The sequence below is a fragment of the Rattus norvegicus genome, chromosome 6 (assembly GCF_021556685.1).
Source record: "Rattus norvegicus strain SHRSP/BbbUtx chromosome 6, alternate assembly SHRSP_T2T, whole genome shotgun sequence".
Taxonomy (NCBI): domain Eukaryota; kingdom Metazoa; phylum Chordata; class Mammalia; order Rodentia; family Muridae; genus Rattus; species Rattus norvegicus.
The window spans coordinates 51,520,479-51,542,432 of NC_141539.1; the positions used below are offsets into that span (position 1 = coordinate 51,520,479).

Here is a 21,954-nt window from a genome sequence, read left to right on the forward strand (position 1 = left end):
AGCTTGTCTGCTCGCTGGCGGGAGGCACGGAGAGGGCAGAAATGTGGGTTGCCGCGCTGGCGTGAGCGATGCGCTGGCTGCTGCCGCTGTTTCGCACTGTGACACTGGCCGTAGTGCGCGTCAGGCGAGGTGTTTGCGGGCTCGGCATGTTCTATGCGGTGAGGAGAGGCCGCAGGACCGGGGTCTTCCTGAGTTGGTGAGGCGGAGCCCTTTGCTCTAAACACCTAACAGCTTGTTTTAGCTCTTCCGTGTTGGAGTCAAATCCTACCAAAGAGAATATATAATCCCTGCAGCCAGAATTTACACAAGGATTCCTGTGTTCTCATCGTCGCTGTGTGTGGGTGTTATGTTTTTTGATACAGAATCCCACGTAGTCCAGAGTGCTGAGCTCATTGGTTTGGGCCACCACGCCCAGCTTTCTCGTGTTTTCATCTTTTAAAATTTTTTTCTTAGCGACAGGGTTTCTTTTCTCGAGCTGATCATGTACCAAATTGAACTCCTGGTCTTCTACCTTCACCAACCAAATGCAGGGATCGCAGATAGGCACCGTTATTCTCAATTTATGTACTGCTGGGGTTCGAACCTAGGACTTAGTTCATGTTAGGCAAGCAGCAGAGCCTCAACTGTTTTTAAGAAGGAAAATCCTTTCCAGGTGTGGTGGCAGATGCTTGTAATTCCAGCACTGGTGAGGCTGAGGCAGGAGGATCACTATAAGTTAGAAGCTAACATGAGCTATGGAAGAGAGAAGTGGGAGAGATAGAGAGTCTCAAGCTAGAAGCTAGTCTTTGCCTTTGGAAGCTTGTCGAAGGCCTCGGAGGCAAGATGAAGTTTTCACTTTCACAGGTACTGTGGCAGTTCCCATGGCCAGTAAGAGGCAGAATTGGGGCTTAAATTCAGGTTTGGGAATATATGACAGTTTACTTCTAATATCAAGGTTTGCCGTCCTTGTGCACCTGGACGTTTCTCTAGGCAAAGCTGAGATAATACTAAGGAAGAAACATCTCCACTGCCAATCTTTTTTCCATGATTGATTCTTTTTTTTTTTTTGAAAGATTTTATTTTTATGTATATTGAGTACACTGTAGCTGCCTTCAGACACAGCAGATCCCATTACAGATGGTTGTGAGGCACCATATGGTTGCTGGGGATTGAACTCAGGACCTCTGGAAGAGCAGTCGGAGCTCTTAACCGCTGAGCCATCTCTCCAGCCCCCGTGATTGATTCACAAAGTGAATTGATAACAAAGTGATTGATAACAAAGGTTTAGTATGTACTGGAGTTGTGGAAGACCTGTGGTATTAGTACGTGATTTGTATTGGATGGCACTTAGCAGAATGGGCTGTCAAGTCTTAACATGTAAAATGAAATTAAATTAAGGTGTGACTTTTGTCCCAAGGAATTGAGAGCAGGTCCTTTTTTATATAATTACCAATCTAAGAAAGCAATTTTAACCAATTCAGAAGGAGGTAAGTTAAATGGATAACTATAAAACTACCAGAAGAGAAAGCAAGTGACTCTAGATGAACTTGGGTTTGGCAGTGACTCTCCAATCAACACCAAACCCACCATCCATGAAAAGTAGTTGTAAGTTAAAGTTCATTAATTTAACTTCTGCTCTAGAAAAGACACTGGGCCAGACATAGTGGTGCACGCCTTTAATCCCCCACACTCAGGAGACTGGGAGGCAGGGACAGGTGCAACTCTGAATTCGAGGCCAGCCTGGTCTACAGAAGCAGTTTCAGGACAGCCAGGGCTACACAGAGAAACCCTGTCTCGGGGGGAAAAAGGTTGAAAGCTATGCCCTCACAAAAAAGCTGCACTTAATCATGTATGGAGATTTAATTCATAATTGACAAAACTTGGAAGCCAAGTTTCCAGTAGACAGTGGGTTGATAAAGTAATGGAATATTAATGTAGACCTGAAATGACTTATCAAAGATAAAGAGTTCGAAGGAGCACTAACTCTGCCTTGCTGAAAGAAAAAGCCAATTTGAAATGATCTACAGTGTGGGATTCCATGCATATGACATCTGGAATTAATGAGATTGCAAGACAAGTCAGTGGTTGTAAGGGCTTTGAACCAAGGAGAGGTGACCCTGGAAGCAGACAGGGTCTGTTTGCAGACAGGGTCCTGTGTATCTTACGTTGGCCTTGAACTGAACTAGCTATAAATCAGAGGTGATCTTGAACTTCTGATTCTTCGTCTCTACTTCCCAAGTGCTGGGGTCACAGGTGCGCACTTAAAAACCAAGGTGTTTTTGAGACTGAGTTTCTGTGAGGCACTGGCTGGCCTGCAGCCTGCAAATAGATTCAGGTGGCACCGAACTTGTGCTTCTCCTGCCTCTGTCTCCCGAGTGTGGGATTTCTAAGGCACGAGATTGTTCTTCATGGTGTGGTAATGTAGACCACTATTGTCATCTGTTCACTGATCCTATAGACTTTACAACACCGATTGATCCCTGGTGTAAGTGATGGGCACTGCAGGGCAGAAGCCTAAGAGAATTCTCTACTTTCTGTTCCCATTTGATGTGAGCCTAAAACTGCTGTAAAACATGACACTGTAAATGAGGTAAAATAGTAAAAATAAAATTAAGTTTAAAAAATGAAAAAGGACGTGAAGTGAAGAGGAAAGGAAGCAAGCAAGCCTGGGCTAATGTCACTCTTCCAGGAGTGAGTGCAAAGCACAGGTGGACCGGTTCCCTGCTGCCAGGTTTAAGAAATTTGCCACAGAAGATGAGGCCTGGGCCTTTGTCAGGAGCTCTTCCAGCCCGGACGGTTCAAAAGGTATGTACTTCATTCACATCGGTGTAGCATTTTAACTCTGAAAAGCCCTTTGCATCTCTGGCATCACTGCACCTGTGGAGAAGATGACTGTTTTCCGTGCACATTAGAGTTGTTATGAATGATGGTTTACAGGCTAGAGATTTGCCTTAGAGGATCAAAGTTTGATTCTTAGCACCTATGTTGGGTGACACACACATGCACACATAATAGATTTTTAAATAATTTTAAAAGGGTAGTGTGGTTAGGTCAGGTGTCTGGTACCCAGTGTTGGGAGGTTTTTTGTTTTTTGTTTTCTTTTTCCTGCCTCAAGTTTATTTGTGAAAACAGCAAACAGTGTGTAGGAAGGTGTGTCACAGCAGTCCATCTGTTTTCACACTGGCAGGAGCCTTTTCTGTGGAGCTTTCACAGGGTCCTGGGCACCTTTGGGAGTCTGGGCTGGAGTTGCAGCCTGGGCCTGAGCTGGAGCTGTGGCCTCTGTCTTGGTTTGAACCTTGGGCCTCTGACCCTTGGCCATGTAGCTTTGAATCCTCTTCCCAAGCTTGGGGTGAGCGACGAAAGCCAGATGGCTGAGTTTGCAGCTGGGGCCCTTTGGCATCTTGGGCTTGACGGCCTGAGGCTTCACCAGGGCCTTGATGGTCTCTGCTCGTGCAGATGCTCGTGCTTGATGGTCGCTGCCTTTGCATTGTTGGCCTGCATCTTCTTCAGGCCTTTCTTGTTGTGCTTCTTGGCAAAGTACATGTTCCTCAGGAACTTGGGGTCAATCAACCCCCTTAAGAGATTTGTTATCTTTGTGAACGGGGTTTCTTGATGCCAGGATTGGGAGTTTGAGGCATGAATTACACAGCCAGTTCCAGACTTGTCCTATATAGTAGGATCCTGTAGGAGTGAAGTAAATAAATAGAATCAGTTCCTGCAGTAGCAGGGTTATCAGTTCTAGGACTCAGAACTCCAGTTAAGTACTCAGAAGTGCTCACAATATCAGTAGGCCAGAGTCCATATGATTAGACCACTTAAGTTTCTTTGCATTTCACTTGTTATAGAAAGTATCAGAAGCTAGAGGCCTACTATAAGGGACATCAGATTTAGAACACACAGGACTCAGATCAGCTCGCTAATCTAGAACACTGGACAAAAACAAAACAACAAAAGCAAACAGAAAAAACCCAACTATCTGAACTTCCCTTGGGAAGTGGGGTTTCTGGAATTTTTTATTTATGTATTCATGTGTTAACTGTTATTTTCAATGGGAGCCTTAGATTCTCCGGAGCTCCTGCAGGGCACCAGAGTCTGGGATGGTTTGTTCTCAGTTATTCCTTCTAGTAGGGCCACATCTAGAGTACCCCCGTCTGGTGCAGTAATGTTAAAAGCTCTTTCAAAAGGTTTGGTTCTTTAACATTCATATACTCTCTGGTTTTGGAATCGTCTTTCAGGGCAGGAGAGTGCGCATGTGCAAAAGTTACAGGTGAAGACCAGCAAGCGGCCTCGGGAGCCTCTGGGTGAAGAGGAGGAACCTCCAGAGCCAGGGGCAAAGCACACAAGACAGGACACAGAGCCAGCTGCTCTAGTGAGCAAGGATGCATTTTCTTATATGGGTATGCCTTTCTTTTTGGGGGAGAGGTTCAAGACAGGGTGTCTCTGTCTAGTCCTGGCTTTCTGGCATGTGGGGCTAGCATCATGTAAAGCACTGCTTTCTCTGAAAGGACAGCTTGAGAGAAGGGACCCAGGCACGAGAGACCTCTTTAGCTTGAGATTTAAGCAGGTCTCCCAGTGGGAAGTTCTGTCCTACCTTTAATTCATTTGCTATGCCGTACAAGCAAAACGTGACCACACCCCATGGTGGGAAATCCATGTTGTTCTGAACAGAAAACTCTAGCAGTGGTCACTATTCAGCACTATTCAGTGTGACCTCACTCTTCCTCTTACAGGAGAGTCAGTCGTTGTCTACACGGATGGCTGTTGCTCCAGTAATGGGCGGAAGCGGGCACGAGCAGGAATCGGCGTTTACTGGGGGCCAGGCCACCCCTTGTAAGTAAATACGACTAACATATTGGTGCCAGACAGCTTGGTTCCCAACAGTGCTAAATACTGAGCCTTGGTGGTGTTTCCCTGGGTCTGTACAAGTCATAAGACATGAGTAGAAGAACCAGCCAACAGTGATGCAGGGACCAGGCACCAGCTCAGAACCCATCCTATCACTAGACTTCTAGACTTGTTTTTGAGACAGGGTCTCATTATATAGCTTTGGCTAGCTGAAAACTTACTATGACATCAGTCTGGCCTGCCACTCATGGACATCCTCCTGCCTCTGTCTCTTCCAAGTGCTTAGGATGAAAGGCATATACTACCACATCTGGTAACTTTTAGAAGATACTTGACTTGGAGGTAGTCAGAGAACACAAAGGTATAAAACTGGACCATTCACATAAACCTGATCCCTGTGGTGAATGGTATGAAGTAATGTCTGTCAGCCACTCCGTTAGGTTTTCTTACACCAGGTCTTATGTTCATCAGGAACGGTTGATAAACACAGTTCATATAAATTGCTCATTAGTTAATTTTAAAAGTATTTTTATCTTTTATTTTAAATGTTTGCATATATTCAACATTGTTGTTGTAAAAATATAAAAAATAAAAAAAGTAAGGTTGTCTTTTATCCCCACTAGGTCCGGCTTCTCAATGCCCCAAGATATCTGCTGGATATCTTAATTCTCAATCAGCAAAACCTCTCACCCACTTTGCTTCATCCCATATCACACTGCCGAAGGCCTCTCTCTGAGCCTGGCCGCAATCTCTCTACCTATCTAGTTCCCAAGGCAGGTTTCCATGCCAGAAACACACATCCCAACTCGGTGGCGGCCCAGACCAGCCGCCGCACACTTTCTTACACTTAAATGGCTACATGAAAGAAAACACAACACAATAACCTTTGGCCCAATTGATAAGATATAATTGCCCACCTAAACATACAAAACCCAATACACATCCATCCCTTAAGAACATTCGTAACAACCTGTAAAGGTACAGCATGGAATCTTAACACCACCCGTCATATTGTCCTGCCACGGCTTTTCTCTCTCTCCCTCCTTTCTCTTCCTCCTTTCCATCCCAGTCTCCTCTTCTTCCTTTAAACTTCTTTCCTGCCCATCCTTCCTTCTCATCCAACGACAGGCCTCCTTCTATCTTGTACCTGCTTCACCTGTGACATCATCCCACACAACATATAAGCATTATTTAGGTAATGAAAGTGGGAATTTCTTTTTGTCTCGCTGTATATCCTGGGTGGTGGTAATTCATAGAGGTTCTCCAGCTTTAGCCTCTCAGGTGCTAGGATTAGAAATGGCACCAAGGTAGGTTGTTGCTCAACTTTCCTTTTTTTTTTTTTGGTTCTTTTTTTCGGAGCTGGGGACCGAACCCAGGGCCTTGCGCTTCCTAGGTAAGCGCTCTACCAGTGAGCTAAATCCCCAGCCCCGTTGCTCAACTTTCATTCCACTACTCAGGAGGCAGAGGCAGGTGGATCTCTGAATTTGAGGCCAACCTGGTCTGCAGAATGAGTTCCAGGACAGCCAGGGCTACACAGAAAAACCCTGTCTTGGAAAATAAGAAATGTGCACTACCATGCCCAACCAAGTATAATGAACTCTTTGAATCTTTAACTTGGATCTTTTTGTTTTGATTTTGTTTACTGAGACAGGGTCTCTATGTAGCTCTTACTGTGCTAGAGCTCTGTATGTAGACCAGGCTAGCCTCCACCTCACAGCACTCCTGCCCCAGCCTCCTGGTGTCTGGTTTTCTGGGTTTGTTGTTGTTTGCAGGGTTGATATTTGGGTCAGTGTCTTGTGGGCACTAGGCAAGCAGGTTACCACAGAGCTGTGCCCAGCCCTGGTTTGGGTTTTGAGGTTGTTGTTTGTATTTAGGTTTTATGTTTTGGTCGAAAGTGAGCACTAGTTAGTTACTATATGTTGAGAAGAATTGCTAGTTACTATCTGTTGAGAAGAATTGCTAGTTAGTTCCTATCTGTTGAGAAGATTGCTTTGGGAGTTAGCATTGTAATTTTGTTTTCTTTTTCTTGTTGCTCTGAAACAGAAATGTAGGCATAAGGCTTCCTGGGCGACAGACAAACCAGAGGGCTGAGATCCATGTAAGTTCCCAGACAAACTTGAGTCTGCCTTCCTCCCGGTGACCACCACATCAGCCTGTTTCCTTCCTTTCCTGTCTTAGGTAGAAGGTATTGAAAGGTCACAAGAAATTTCCAGGCTAGCAACAGTCTTTAAAGACAGTAATTCTCTAGAAAAGTCCTGGGGTCATTTTACGAAGGTGCCATGGGCTGTTGTTGTAAGTTTACCCCTCTTCACAAAGCAAAGATAACATGGTGGTCCAGAAAGAGCAGTGCTTCTGTCTTGAAACACTTGATGGGTAATTTAAAACGGCAAGCATTTTTGTATAGCATGACTATGGACTTGCTTTTTCAAGGCAGCCTGTAAAGCCATCACGCAAGCCAAGGCTCAGAACATCAGCAAGCTGGTCCTGTACACAGACAGCATGTTCACCATCAACGGTGAGCTGCCCCATGCACTGCGAAGGGAAGGAAATGGGCCTTTTTTCCTAGTTAGGGGTAGTGGGACAGTCCTGGGTGACATTGGGCTCTTCAGGTTCATAGGGATAGGAGTCTAAGTCTGCTGTCTTAGGGAGCTGGGCTTCTTGGCTCCATAATACCCTGGTCAGGGTGTAAGCAACTTTAGGTCACGGGGTGGCTACATAGAAGTGCATGGGGAGGGTTCCCTGGGGAAGACCCATGCTTGTCTGACTGGATGCAGCTAGAAGGGAGAAGAAAGCATACTCTTGGGAGTATGCTAACGGCTTAATAATGAGCAAGGGAGAACACTGAAGGAAGGGAACCATCCAGGCTTTGACCCAACAGAAGAGTCATTGTGAGGAGAGATTATGGAGCAAGAGAGGCCAGCCCTCCTGATGGATGAGCTGTAAGCATGTGTTCCTCTAGGGATAACTAACTGGGTTCAGGGCTGGAAGAAGAATGGCTGGAGAACGAGTACAGGGAAAGACGTGATCAACAAGGAGGACTTCATGGAGCTGGATGAGCTCACCCAGGGCATGGACATCCAGTGGGTGAGTCACACTTAACATGCACGGTCTGACTTAGCTGAGAGAATGGTGTTTGGAAGTGACTTGGTGACTAGGTTAAAGTAGCAGCTTCCGTAAAGTTAATGTATTTGTTAGTGTGTGTTAGTTATACAGCAAGAATGGGTTTCCTTACAACATCTTTGTAAGTGCACACATGTTTTAGTTGCACGCCCCTCCTTTCCCCTTCCTCTGAGTACAGTGTGTTTCATTGGTTGCTTATCGGAGCACAAATGCAGTTGCTTACAGGAGTATAGACTCCTTAGCAGTGTCTACAGCACTGAAGAAGGTGTCTGTTCCTCCCTCATCAGTGCTATTGACTGCCTCAACAACCTTTAAAAGCCCAGGGAGGGCAGAACTTCCCCATCTGCTGACTGGTCCAGTCCTGTTTAGGCCCTGTGCTACGTGTGTTCATGAGTGCAGGAGCCATGTCTTGCCTGGAAGATAGCATTCTGTGGCGTCCACTCTTCTCTTCAGTCTGATCTGCCAGTGTTGGGATTGTAAGCACATGCATCTCACCCAGATTATATGCACTGAGGATTGAGCCCCAGCTGCTAGTTAGTTGGGCTATGGCTCCAGCCCCAGTGTGTGTTACCGTTGGCCCCCAGTCTCTTCCGGTGCACGAGCGTCTCTGGGTGTGAGATATAGCCGTGTGCTGCACATGTAAAGATCAGGGAAAATTAAAGGGAATCTTTTATTTTAACAGATGCACATTCCTGGCCACTCAGGATTTGTGGGCAATGAAGAAGCTGACAGACTGGCAAGGGAAGGAGCGAAGCAATCTGAGGGCTGAGCACAGGAGCTGCTGTACACTCAGAGGACACAGTGTGACCTGTCACACAGCTTGCTGAGAAGTGCTAAAATAATGGAAAGAAGTGTTGATTGAGTCCCGCCTCCGTGAGATTTCAGATTAGTGTCTTTCGGGTCTGTCCTAAAATGCTACAGCGTTTTAGTAGGAGTCAGTGAGACACAGGTCAGTGCATGTGGCCTAAAAGTTCCAGGTTTTTTTCCTTCCAGTTTACACAAGTGGACCTGAGGCTGCCCTGGGCAGGCAGAGCTTGCACTCAGGCAACCTTGACTCCTGGATCATCTTAAAGGAACAGCTGAGACCTTCAAAATCCAAGATGCATAAATATATTGCTAATAGATTTTTTTTGCCTATTTTTCTTAAAAATACTGTACAAATTTAAAACATGTTTGAAATTATCCTTATTTTTTATAATAAAAATATACAGAAATGACAAAAAAAAAACCTAGTTTGAGTTACTGTTAAAGGTGAGTGTCATTTACTAGCTGAAACTAGAAATTGAGAAAATCACTCTAGAGGGATGGGCTGGTCAGTTTGTTCTCTTGCTATGGAAGGTCATGGAATGACAGGGACACTAAGACAGTGCTGTCACTGGGTTGAGTTCCTTAGGATCTGGGGAGCTGGGCCATCTGCTGGAGCCCAGGACTATGAAGTGACAGCCTACTCTTCAGATTGCCCTGTGACAGCTGTGCATGCTTGCATGTCATAGAGTAGGCCTCTGAAAGTGCTCAAGAAGTACAACCGTGTCTCGGACAGACCAGTGTGGTGGGCCTGAGGCTGGGATGAGCCCTCTGCTGGCTTGATGTGTGATCTGTGGAGTAACAGCCCAAAGTCCGGATGAGAGCTGGGGAGAGAAGGCTCAGTGGGTAGGAGTGCGCGCTTCATCAGTTTGGGGACCTGGCCTAAGTTTAGAACCCCCGCAGCATGCAGCAAACTGGGAATGGCCAAGGCTTTTTGGAACCCCAGTGCTGTGCAGGATAAAGACAGGAGACTTTCTGAGTTGCAAGACATCCAACCTGGTCAAAATCTGAGCTCTTGGGTTCAGTGGTGAGAGCCTGTCTCAAGGAACAGGGCAGAGTAATAGAGCAGGACACCCAGTATCTGGTGTCTTCTGCTACACCTCCACACATGTGCATAAACACAAAATCCTATATTAGAACTAGGTGTGGTGGCATGTACCTGTAATTTTAGGGTTTGGGAGGCGGAGGCAGGAGGTCAGGAGTTTAAGGCCAGCTTTAGGCTATCTTTCAAGTTTGAGGCTAGCCTGTCATCTTGAGGCTTCTGTCTAGTAGGCAATCTTCACACCAAGCTAGTATTTAGGCCTTTGCTCTCTATAGAACAACCTTCAAAAGTTATCAATGGAAAGAGCCTGGTGTGGAAAAGGGACTGTTGGGAATGGGGACTGCTGGCTGGACTACCTGAACCCATGTCACAGGACAAGACCTAACAGTTTTCTGTGTGTTTGTTTACTGGGGAATGAATGTAGAGTCTCTAACGTGGGCAGGTACTCTACCCCTGAGCTGTGTTGCAGCTCACATTGTGTGTGTAGGCTGGAGAGCATGCCAACTGTCTCTCTTGGTTATTCTCCACCCTTAAAATTTTATTAGCAGACATTATACAAAATGGGTTTCATTATGTCTTCATACATGTGCATGATTGACAACCCATAACCCTGTCTTATCTGTCCTCCCTCCCCAACAGTCCCCTTTCCAAGCCATCCCCTTTCCATTGACACCTTTTGAAGGTTCTATAGAAAGCAAAGTCCTTATTACTAGTTTGGTGTGAAGATTGTCTACTGGTCAGAAGCCAACTCTTCTGATGTGTTTTACATGAAGTGTGTCGCAGTCAAGCTCAAACACTAGGGTAATACACTGCTAAGGACGCCATGTGAGAAGTCCTGTGACACTGGGACTTGACTGTAATTGAGGGGTGTGTGATTCATAATAAAATTGCTTTTTGGAAATGGATGTATAATACAGTTGGCCATACCGGTGTCTCAAGGAATGTGTACATATTACAGTTGAAATGCATCCTAAAACCACCTTACATTTTCACTTACGTGTTCGTGTCCGTGTGTGCTGGCACTATCCAGAGCCTGGAAGAAGGGTGTGGGTCCACAGGAGCTGTGGTTGGTGGTGCTCAGACCTCACCTTGGATCTAGAAGAGCAGCAGGTACTCTGAGCTGTCCTCCATCTCTCCAGCCCCACATCCTGTGTTGAGCCAGCCGAGCCGCAGTAATCCACCGGTGCCACGGTTATAGGCTCATGCTGCTGTCTTTGTGTATGTTCTCATTCCTGTGTGCAGGTGGATATGGAGGTGTATGGTGGGTGTATTCAGTCACGCTCAACCTTATTTTGAGATACGGTGTCAGTATGTGGCAGCCCTCGCTGACCTGGATCTTAGGTTGATTTGTAAAGGAAGCTAGCCTCAGACTCACAGATCACCTACCCCTGCCTCTGAGTGCTAGGTTTAAAGGCGTGTGCCGCCGTCCAATCTCCTTGTTTTTGACTCTGGCCCCCGGAGCTCACCAATTTAGCTAGACTGGTTAACAAACCCTAGTTACTGACTGTCCCTACCTCCCCAGTGCTGGTATTACAGGCAACAAGAGCCCTTGTTCTCAGCTCCCTCCTTTGACATTTTGTGGCAGAGTCTTGCCAAATTGCTTGGGTCTGCCTTGGACTTTCAGTATCCAGTCCTTGAGTTACTCCCTAACTCAACTTTCAGAGTAGTTAGGACGACAGGCCTGTACCACCAAACATGGCTCATTCTTTTAGAGGTAGGGTCTCAGTTTAGGCCCTCTAAGATAAAATCCTACCTCAGCCTAAGTGTTAGGGTTATATGTGTGCACCACCATGCTAAGCGAGGACAAGACAGGGGTTTGTGCATACTAGTGAGCAGTCTACCAATTAGCCACACCCCCAGCCTATCAGTGGAGCAGTCTACCAACTAGCCACACCCCCAGCCTATCAGTGGAGCAGTCTACCAACTAGCCACACCCCCAGCCTATCAGTGGAACAGTCTACCAACTAGCCACACCCCCAGCCTATCAGTGGAGTAGTCTACAAACTAGCCACACCCCCAGCCTATCAGTGGAGTAGTCTACAAACTAGCCACACTCCCAGCCTATCAGTGGAGCAGTCTACCAACTAGCCACACCCCCAGCCTATCAGTGGAGCAGTCTACCAACTAGCCACACCCCCAGCCTATCAGTGGAGCAGTCTACCAACTAACCACATCCCTAGCCTATCAGTAGAGCAGTCTACCAACTAGCCACACCCCCAGCCTATCAATAGCTTTAAATTTTTTTCTTTTTAAGTTATGGGTGTAGCACTTTCAATGAGATGCCACTACAATTAAGGGCATGTGAATGCCTGGTCCCCATTTGGTAGCTCTGTTTGGAAGGCTAAGGAAGGGTGACCTTGCTGGAGGAAGTATGTCACTGGAGGGTGAGGTTCAAGAGCTGAAGGACTGGCACATTTTGAGTTTGCCCCCTGTGGTGGTTTGAATGAAAACAGACCCCCCCCCCCCCCAGGCCTAGAGAGAGTGGCGTGATTATAGTTGTGGTCTTGGGGAAAGAGTTCCAGGGGATGGGCTTTGAGGTTTCAGAAGCTCAAGCCAGGCCCAGTGTTATTCTTCCTGCCTCACATCAATCCCCTTGTAGATCTCTCAGTTACCTCTGCAGCACCACGTCTGCCTGGAGGTCAACATGCTTCCCACCGTGGTGATAATGGACTAAACCTCTGAACTGTAAGCCCGCCCCATTAACTGATTTTCTTTATAGAGTTTCCTTGGTTATGGTGTCTCTCCACAGCAATAGGACACAGACAAAGACACCCTTTCTGCTTCCTACTTGCAGTTTGAGGTGTGAGCTCTCAGCTGTTCCTGCTGCCATGCCTGGGGCCGACTGCCATACTTCTCCATAGGACCGTGAATCCCTCTGAACATATGAACATCCCTCTGGACTCTTTTTTTTTTTTTCTTTTTTTTTTTTCGGAGCTGGGGACCGAACCCAGGGCTTTGCGCTTCCTAGGCAAGCACTCTACCACTGAGCTAAATCCCCAACCCCCCCTCTGGACTCTTAAACCTCAAATAAATCCTTCCTTCTATGCGTTGCCTTGGTCATGATGATCTATCATAGCGACAGACAAGTAACTAAAAATGGGTGTTAGGGAGGTAGACCAGGTGCCAGGGGGGGCCAGAAGCCATGGCTCCCCTCCCCCCACCCCCTGCAGCTAGAGTTACAGATAGTTGTGAGCTGCCTAATGTCTGGGAACCAAACTTTGGTCCTCGGCAAGAGTAGCTAGTGTTCTTAATGGCTGAGGCATCTCTCCACACCCTTATTTGTGGCTTTTTAAAAGGAGATCTTCACTGATACATACCCACTCCTTATGAGAAACATCGGTCCCTACCTGTCAGGTATGGCCTATCAAACCTGAGGCAGGAGGATTTCAAGTTCAAGGATTTAAGGTACATATGACTGAGAAACTTCATGAGAGTCTTGTCTTAAACATAGAAAAGAGGGCTGGGTGCTGAGTCCAGAAGGAGGGACAATGGCCTTGGAACTCATGGAATTTAGTCCTTGGGTTACCACAGCCAGGTGGGTGCACTTCCGTGTGGCCAGCCCCGAGGACTATGTGTCCTGAGGACTTCACGCTGTTATGGAGTTCAGCTTTTCTTGCTGCTCTCACATCCCTCCTAAGAATTGTATAAAAACTCTAAGGGGCCTCCTCCCTGGAAGGCATCTCTGACACCACAATAACAGTGCTGGATCTCGTTCAGGCATTGCTGCTGGAGCGGATTAATGATTCACTACACACCCTAGGAAAGAACTTAGAGCTGTAGATTGTCACCAATGACTGTGACTCTTAGGAAACATTTGGAAAAATTAAGTTGTTGGTGAAGCTAGGTGGAGGTGTTTTTAGTACTGGCTCTTGTACAGAAAATCATGTACAATCTGAAGTTCAGAAAGGCACACTCTTACTCATTAAGCTAGGGACCCTTTATGGTCAGGGAACAAAAACAATGGCAGCACTGGCTGATGTGACTCTCACTGAGGCTGGACTGGTGAGGACTGATTTCTTATCCCCATGTTTGCCCTCAGCTTCCCGGTATGATTTATTAAGGATCGCTGATGAGTAGATATGCATTCTAAGGATTTAAGGTACGTATGACTGAATTTTCACATAAAAGTTTAGATTTGTGATTCCCTTAAGATTTTTACAAGATTACTTTTAAAGATAAATAATAAAGTAATTACTCCTTTCTTTGTAACAGAAATTTGCTGCCTGCCAGAAAGAGAAACTGGCTGAGAAAACTACCTTGCTCGCTTGCTTACCCTTTGTTAATCTATAACAAGTTGCTTAGTTACAAATGTATGTGGGTTTTGGGGATCAATTTGTTTTCTTTACCTGTACTACATAATGTTATTTCTTGCAAAGGTATTGGAGAACATACTTTTTTTTTTAAAAAAAAATAATCATTTACTAAAAGAAAAGTAAGACGTAAACACATTGTAATTTTATACTGCTTGAAAGATTTTGCTGGGATATATAAGCTCTGGGAGAAAGAATAAAGTATGGGGGCTGGGGGGCTGGGGATTTAGCTCAGTGGTAGAGCGCTTACCTAGGAAGCGTAAGGCCCTGGGTTCGGTCCCCAGCTCCGAAAAAAAAGAACCAAAAAAAAAAAAAAAAAGTACGGGGACTGGAACATTGTTTCTTCCATCCGTCAACTGTGTCAGCTCCTGTAGGTATCCACCCCTTTCAGCTGCCCTCAACACTGGTCCCTTATCAGCTGCCTGCTTCTGTTTACCCACCACATGGATACCAAAACTGGTCATTGGTAACTGGGAATAGAGCCTTGTGCATGAGGTCCCGGTTCAACCCCCAGGACCACAGTGGGTATGGAAAGAAGACCCTAATTGGTGGCCTACCGCAGCTGCACTAAATGGACTGACATGGTGGGTGTGCTGGGGAGTGCACTCAGGGATGTAGACATGCTAAGAAATCTCAAAGCCATTCAGCGATTCCAGTTTCTAATGTAATTAGCAGCCGAGTATATTGTTCCTGCACAGAAAAGCGGCTGTCTCTAGCAAGCCAGTGTCATAACTGCTTGTGGCCTCCTCTTTGCATTCCCTGCTAATTGCCTTGCACTTCCCAGGCGTGCAGCCCCAGCGCCTGCTGAGGGCACTCATTGCACTCCTTCCAGTCCTCGTGGCTCTCCTACTGCCTGAGAGCTAATTGCCAGTCTCCTCACACGTCCCACTCAGGTGGGAATGGCTGGAGAGCATTCGAGAGAGCCCGCTGGGGGTGGGATGGGGCTCTCAACCTTCGCCATTTAGGATGCGATGCTTCGATTATCTCCTGGCATCCGAAAATATATCACTGAATTAATATACCTCTGCAGACTGCTTGGCCAAGAGCCACTCTCTGTTCTTCAGGGAAGCCCTGTTTGACCTGGTGACTAAGTTTTGCTGGCTGCTTACCCCATCACTGGGCACATGCCACCCAGACACCTGCTCTCCTGGACGCTTGCTATGTCAGTGCACTGTCTCCTTACCTGGCTGTGGCTTGAGTCCCCATGTGTACAGGAGGCATCTCTGTGTGTTGTGTTACCAAGTTCAAAGGAAATTCCATTTCCCCAAATCCCAAAAGGCGAAAGGGACAAATGGCTGTCTTTGTGCCTATTAGCATACCAAAGTGCATGGTAGCCTCCAGGCTCCCTCAGTATCATGATTATCTAGCTCTTTTTCTCCCTACCACCTTAAACTTTTCCAGTTCACAGGCTTCCTTTCTCCCAGCTGTTCAGTTCTCCCTATAACCCTGCTATATTGGCTATGCGTTCTCCCTTTTTCCTCTTTCTGCTTGGTTCCTGTTTCTCTAATGGCCAGGTCCAGTGTCCTGGCCATGTCCAGTCTACTACTGCTTTGTTTTTTGGCTCTGGATTCATCCAGATGCCACTGACTGTTCTTCCTCATATCTACAATACAAACCTTCTGCTTAACTATAGCATGGCATGGTCATGTTGTCGAGTTATACAGTATGAACTCACAGGGCGCTCAGGACCTCTCCAGAGCTGGAAAATGGGGAGCTACAGTCCCAGGAGTCCTTATCTTAAGCATTAGGCCACAGGTCCTTTCAATGTTGTCACATTCCTAAGAAGCAGATGGTCTCAGATGACTTCATACAAGTAACTTGAAAAACCATCCTGGAACAGGTGGGCGGGATTAACCTGACTCCAAGCTCAGACAATTTGCAGGGGAGGCCTGTTGGATGGCTCAGCGGGCCTGAGGCCCCAAGTTCCATCCCTGGAATCCACACAGTAGAAGGAAAGAACATACTCATGCAAATTGTCCTCTCACCACACACACGGCATGGCATAAATACACCCATACGTGTAGACACAGACAGACAGACAGATGTGCACACACAGAGAGCAACAGAACCATTTGCATTATTTTAAAAATTGTGCTGGGTTTGAGTTGCACACATCCCGCTAGAGAATGAAATATTCTTCTTCTTCCTATGTGTTTTATGTTTTCAACGGCTACCAAGGTGTTGGGATGTTGTACTGTTTACTTTTGTCGTAAGTTCTTTGCAAAAGCTATACAAGCAAGTATTTATTTTGGCTCATGGTTTGAGGCAGTACCGTCCATCCTGGCAGGGAAGCCATGGCAGAGGGATGTAAGGCAGCTGGTCACGCCGCCTCTGCAGTCAGGATCTGCATCTGCATCTAGAAGAGTGCTAGCACTCAGCCTTGCCTTCTCACTCCTGGGCTCTTAGCCCGAAGAATGGTGCTGCCCACATTCACGGTGAGTTTTCCCACTTCACCTAACCGAGTCCAGACACTCCTTGATGCATACAACCAGAAGTGTGTCACACATGGCATCCTTCTTGTTTGGCCTTCGTGTGCCTAGTCAATGGCAGTCGGGTAGCGGGAGGCTCATGTAGAGCGGAGCAGGCCTCAGATGCCCTGATAGTGCTTTCTCCTGATCTCTGTAGTCACTCCTGGCTTGCCTCTCTAATATGAGCCCCATCTCGGGGCAGTTTTAAACAAGCTGAGTCTCTCTGCAGTGTAGGTTGAATTGACTCCACTAGGATTTAGACGCCTCCTGTCACAGCTGAAGCCCCACGGGGCTGTCAGGATGGTTCTGATGAGCACGGTGGAGGCTGAGAGCTCCCTGGAGGAAACTTGTGTGACAGGAAGGAAATGTCAGAGCAGGCGCCCTTCATCAGCTTGAGGGTTCTTGTTTACATTCCAGCCTCTGCAATCAGCGTCTCCCCAGAACAGTGAGCAGCCTGTGCCCTTGCTGCTCAGTTGTTTCCCACGCCTAAGGGCACACACCTGACAAGATTTTAAAATCTGGCTGGAGTTTATACTGCTGAAATGTGTGGCTGCATCCAAAGAGGCTGCTTGCGGTTGGCCGATCTAGGCCTCTCGAAGAGTAGCCCTGAGTTTGGGAGGGCCACCATGGAAAATGACCTGAGTGCTTGCACTCAAATCTCTGCGAAGGCTGGAAGTAAAGCGAAAGGGGCAAAATAAGAAAAAGGTGTCATCCTTGAACAGATTCAGCAGACTGCTGAAGTGCCTTAGGACGCAGGCACCAGGTCACAGAGGTAGTCTAGAGGGCTTTCACAGACTGCCCACACCTGGAGGGAAAGAAAGACCACTCTGAGGACACCGGGGTAGTGCCCATGGTACAGAGGGATGCACAGTGGAGAAGAGACCAGGAAAAGGATGCCCTTATCATACCAGGGAAATCTTCATGCTGATGGGCTCTGTAGCCAGCGAGACAGCCTGGAAAGGGGGAGAGTGCTATTCTTGGGGCTTCTCTTTTCTCTCTTTAATTTTTATGTGTGTGGATGTTTTGCCCGAATGTATGTTTGTATACCATGACCATGTCTGGTGCCCTCAGAGGCCAGAAATGGATTTGTAAGGCACCAGCAACAAATGCTCTTAGGCCCTGAGCAATCTCTCCAATCCCACTGTGAGTCTTAGAAGTCAGGTTGCCCCTAGTCAGAAGTAACACAGTGTAGAGGATTTGAGATTGGGATTCTATTGTAGAGGCTGAGGCTGGGGGCAGTGATGGCTTTGCCACCTCGGCTCATGGACGTGGGTATTAGCTCTTTCAATGTGGAGCCCTGCTAGTCATTGGCCTGGCAGCCAGGTACCTACCTGCCCAGTGAGAACCTGTCACCGTGAGAACCGCTCTATGAAAGTCTATCCGCATAATCCACTTTCTCCATCAATTACTCTTACATTCCCTTGCCTGCTAGGACTGGTCTATCAGACTCCTCAATCCTTGCTTCACTCGGTCTCAAGTTTCTGCTTTCCTCCCATGGCCTCATTACCCAATGCCACGACATAGGGTTTATCACAGAATGTTTTGTGTAACATTCAGAAGTAGTAGATGCCGTCATGCCTCCCCAGATAGCAAGATCGTTGAACAGCTTCTTCACCTGAGGTGGTTAGACTGTCTGCCATTTCACATGTTGGAAAGTTTTGTTTATTATTTATTTATTGAGACAGGTTCGTTATGCAGTCCAGGCTGGCCTGGAACTCACTGTGCAGATGGGAGTGGCCTCATAGAGATCCACCTGCCTCTGCCTCAGAGTGCTGAGGTCACAGGTGTGTACTAACCCCATCCAGGGCACCAGAAGTTTCACAAGGTGTTGAAGAGACCTACTATTTCCCTCAACCAATGTGACATGGAAATGTCTCAATGCATGTTTGGAGGCAGTGGAATCCTGACTCTGAGGACAAGGGGGATCTTATCAAGTATTTGTCCCAGGAGCAAAGCTGATCATTCGACATCTTGACCATGTACCCCTATGATCTTTTAGGAAAAGAGTCTAGAATTATACTCATGTCATCTGTGCTTCCTTCAGAGACATATTACTAGGATCAGGTGGCAGGTTTTCCTTTTAATTAATTTGAACAACATTTTGCTGAATGTAGCCTCTAAACAGCTGTTTGTAGGCATGGCTTCCTTGTTGAGAATTGTAGCCCCCTACCTTTTTTTTTCTCAATTAAAAAATTTGCATGTGCAAATGGCCTGCTCCCCCCCCCTCTCTCCCTCCCTCCCTCCCTCCCCCCTTTCTTTCTTTCTCTTTTTTCTTTCTTTTTTTTTTCTCTTCTTTTTTTCGGAGCTGGGGACCGAACCCAGGGCCTTGCAAGCGCTCTACCACTGAGCTAAATCCCCAACCCCTCTTTTTTCTTTTTTTTAATTTTTGAGACAGGGTTTCTCTGTGTAGCTTTGGCTGTCCTGGAACTCACTTTGTAGAACAAGATGGCCTCAAACTCACAGAGATCCACCTTGTTCTGCCTCTCGAGGTCTGGAGTTTAAACATGTGTGGCCACCACTGCCAGCTGGCTTGTTTCTTAATACACAGATAATAATTTAAAAATCTTATTGGTTATTTTCAAGTGGAGATAGCTATCTCTCTGTCTCTACCCAGCTTCAATAAAACATTTGATAAACTAGCTTCGAAAGGTATTCTGGGATTGATCGTCCCTCGTTTAAGCCAGAAGCAAGAATATACTTGTTTCCTGTCTGGTAGGCACTCGCTGGGTTTCCTTGATGTGTGGGATCCATGTCAGTCTCAGTGATTCTCATTATCCATGTCTTCTGGTTAGCCATGCTTATTTATAGATGGGCCCTTGAGTTTCAGACCGTACTGTTATTTTCCGTTCTTTGTTGTCCGATGCCAGCTCCTGTACCCCGGAGTCTCACGTAGCTTCCAGCCATTGCTGCATCTTCAATTAGTTATTACGCCCACACACCCCCCCTTAGCATTTTTTCATTCCACACAAAGCCCTCCGGGCTCTTCCAGTGTGAAGAATTAATTCAGTTCTGACCTTAGCAGGGAAAGTAGTTTGAAGCTAAGCTCCGAGATGGGTGGGCTTCACAGTTTTCTGCCTGGGTCTGAGTAGAACTGGCCATGAAGAGGGCCCGAGGGCCCAGAGCAAGTGCAGTTCTGTTTGCCTCCTGTGTCCCTCAAGTCCCTTCTCTACTGGATACACAGGAAGCAAGAAGCGGTGGGTGTGGACATCTGCCTTGGCATGTTTCTGTTTAGCATCTCCTGACTGATCCTGACCCTAAGTGGCTGCTGCTCAGAGAAACACCCCAGTTCTACAAATATCCACAGGTGTTCTTTTGTTTTGGTGGGGTTTTTGTTGTTTTTATTGTTGTTTTTGCTTTAGCTGTGCCGACTAGAATTTTCCAGAAGACTGGATGCCAGATGTTACAAAAAGAGCCCTTCCTCTGAATTACAAGTAAGCTGTAGAGACAGTTGCCTGTGGTTTGCCTCCATCCCCAGAGCCCGTGTGTGGAAAGTTCATGCTGGTCCTCAGTATAGAGGTGGCAGGACCTTTAACAGGCAGTTAGGCCACTGTCCTCAGAAGGACTCATTAATTCTCTCTAGACTCCACATACTTCCTGTGAGAGAAGGCGACAGAAGACTCTGGCTCCAGAACATCTCTGGCTTCCTGTGTCCCTCAAACATGTCCCTACCATGGTGCTGTCTGCTGTGAAGCCTCACAGCTGGTGTTCCTTACCAGAGGCCAAACAGATGAGGCTGCCTAATACTGGGACCCTCAATTCACCAACCTGTGACCTAAATAAATCTTTTTTCTTATAAAGAACAGACAGAGCCTCAGGTTTTATATTATAGCAACGTGTGTGTGTGTGTGTGTGTGTGTGTGTGTGTGTGTTTCTTTTTTTTTTTTTTCGGAGCTGGGGACCGAACCCAGGGCCTTGCGCTCGCTAGGCAAGCGCTCTACCGCTGAGCTAAATCCCCAACCCCTGTGTGTGTGTTTTTAATAAATAAGCCACCACACAGAGAAAGAGAGAGAGAGAGAGAGAGAGAGAGAGAGAGAGAGAGAGAGAGAGAGAAAGGAGGAAGAGGAAGAAGAGGAGGGGGAGGAGGATGAGGAGGATGGAAAGAGAGAAGAATTGGGAGGGAGGAGATGTGCTAGAGAAAGACTGGTTAACATTGGAGAGCAGCGTCCAGCCACGGTGAAAGCATTGTAATCCTTCTCAGGTGTGTGAATTGAAAACTTGTTGGAGTTCCGCCATCTGCATCCTAAAGTGTCCAAATAGTAAGGACAAAAAATAGGCCTCTCAAAGTGTGGTGAGGCTTGGGGCGACTGCGGGATAGCAGAAGTAATAGGATAATGACCCCACTGGAGGCTCAGCTCGCTGCTCCTAAGATGAGGCAAGCCATGTTACCGGCCTCTCAGCAGTCGCTGTGGTCTTCACACAGGTTAACAAAGGTAAGAACAAGAATTTCTTAAAACTGTCCTTGCTGAAACAGGGAAAGGCCACTGACCCTGTTGAATCACAACCAGAGAACAGGTTTTAATATTCCGTGTACAGGAAGCCGAGGCCACAGTTGCATACCTGAATATGACCCAGTGGAGGGCAGACCTTGGCTCCCTCAGCTCCAGGTTCCCCTTCTCCATTCAACCCACTGTGTGAATCTGCAGGTTCGTGGTGGGCAGTGTGGTCAGCAACCTGTGCAAAAATTCTGGCAGTCTGGCAACGTTTCCCGCTCATCACTGTGTGAGGTCTCTCTGGGTTACATCTATGCACTAGGCAGGGCTAACCTGTTATTTTGCAAACGAGATAAAATTTCATGACTTATGTATCCCTACCCCCACATGGTCAGGAGAGGTAGGTACATGGTGATCACATAAAAATTATTAGTAGCACACAGCAGGACCCACAGTTAAACAGAGCTAGGTACATCCTGTTAACTCTTTGGAATGCTGTGCGAGCTAAGGATTTTACTTTTTTTTTTTTAAGATTTTATTCATTTATTATATATAAGTACACTGTAGCTGACTTCAGACACACCAGAAGAGGGCATCGGGTCTCTTTACAGATGGTTGTGAGCCACCATGTGGTTGCTGGGAATTGAACTCAGGACCTCTGGAAGAGTAGTCGGGTGCTCTTAACCGCTGAGCCATCTCTCCAGCCCGATTTTACTGTTTTTGAGAGATGCTCTTATGATGTAGCCCTAGGCTGGCCTCAAATTTACTATCCTTCTGCCTTGGCCTCTCTAGTGCTGGGATTATATTATGACTTTCCAGTTAAAGAATATTTTGTGGGCCTGTAGAGTGGTTAAGGGCACTGGCAGCTCTTGTAGAGAATCCTGGTTTGGCTGTCAGCATCCACTTGGTACCTCACAAGTGTTGGTAACTCCAGTTCCAGGAGACCTAATGTCTTT

General features: G+C 46.8%; 1 protein-coding gene and 1 long non-coding RNA gene across 7 annotated transcripts; one reads left to right on the plus strand and one right to left on the minus strand.

The window, feature by feature from the left end:
- The first annotated feature begins 2 nt into the window (after nt 1-2).
- On the plus strand, nt 3-9,172 carry Rnaseh1 (ribonuclease H1). Of its 6 annotated transcripts, none has more exon segments than NM_001013097.2 (8): nt 3-196; nt 2,669-2,784; nt 4,215-4,376; nt 4,710-4,809; nt 6,868-6,922; nt 7,255-7,339; nt 7,784-7,908; nt 8,627-9,172. In NM_001013097.2, coding segments are annotated over 8 exon segments (858 nt in total). In that variant the 5' UTR covers nt 3-68; the 3' UTR covers nt 8,714-9,172.
- A 6,995-nt stretch (nt 9,173-16,167) lies between these two features.
- LOC148005177 (uncharacterized) lies at nt 16,168-21,371 on the minus strand. The gene is made up of 2 exons (XR_015622951.1): nt 21,126-21,371; nt 16,168-17,237 (listed from the first exon to the last, which is right to left on the minus strand). It is a non-coding gene; the product is annotated as an uncharacterized LOC148005177 (long non-coding RNA).
- Between the last annotated feature and the right edge of the window lie 583 nt (nt 21,372-21,954).

What these genes read in the sequence shown, in the direction of transcription:
- Rnaseh1 (XM_087552605.1), top strand. An exon ending in CAGCCCGGACGGTTCAAAAG is followed by an intron (nt 2,785 to 4,214) that starts GTATGTACTTCA and finishes ATCGTCTTTCAG; the next exon opens with GGCAGGAGAGTGCGCATGTG. An exon ending in TGGGGGCCAGGCCACCCCTT is followed by an intron (nt 4,810 to 6,867) that starts GTAAGTAAATAC and finishes GCTCTGAAACAG; the next exon opens with AAATGTAGGCATAAGGCTTC.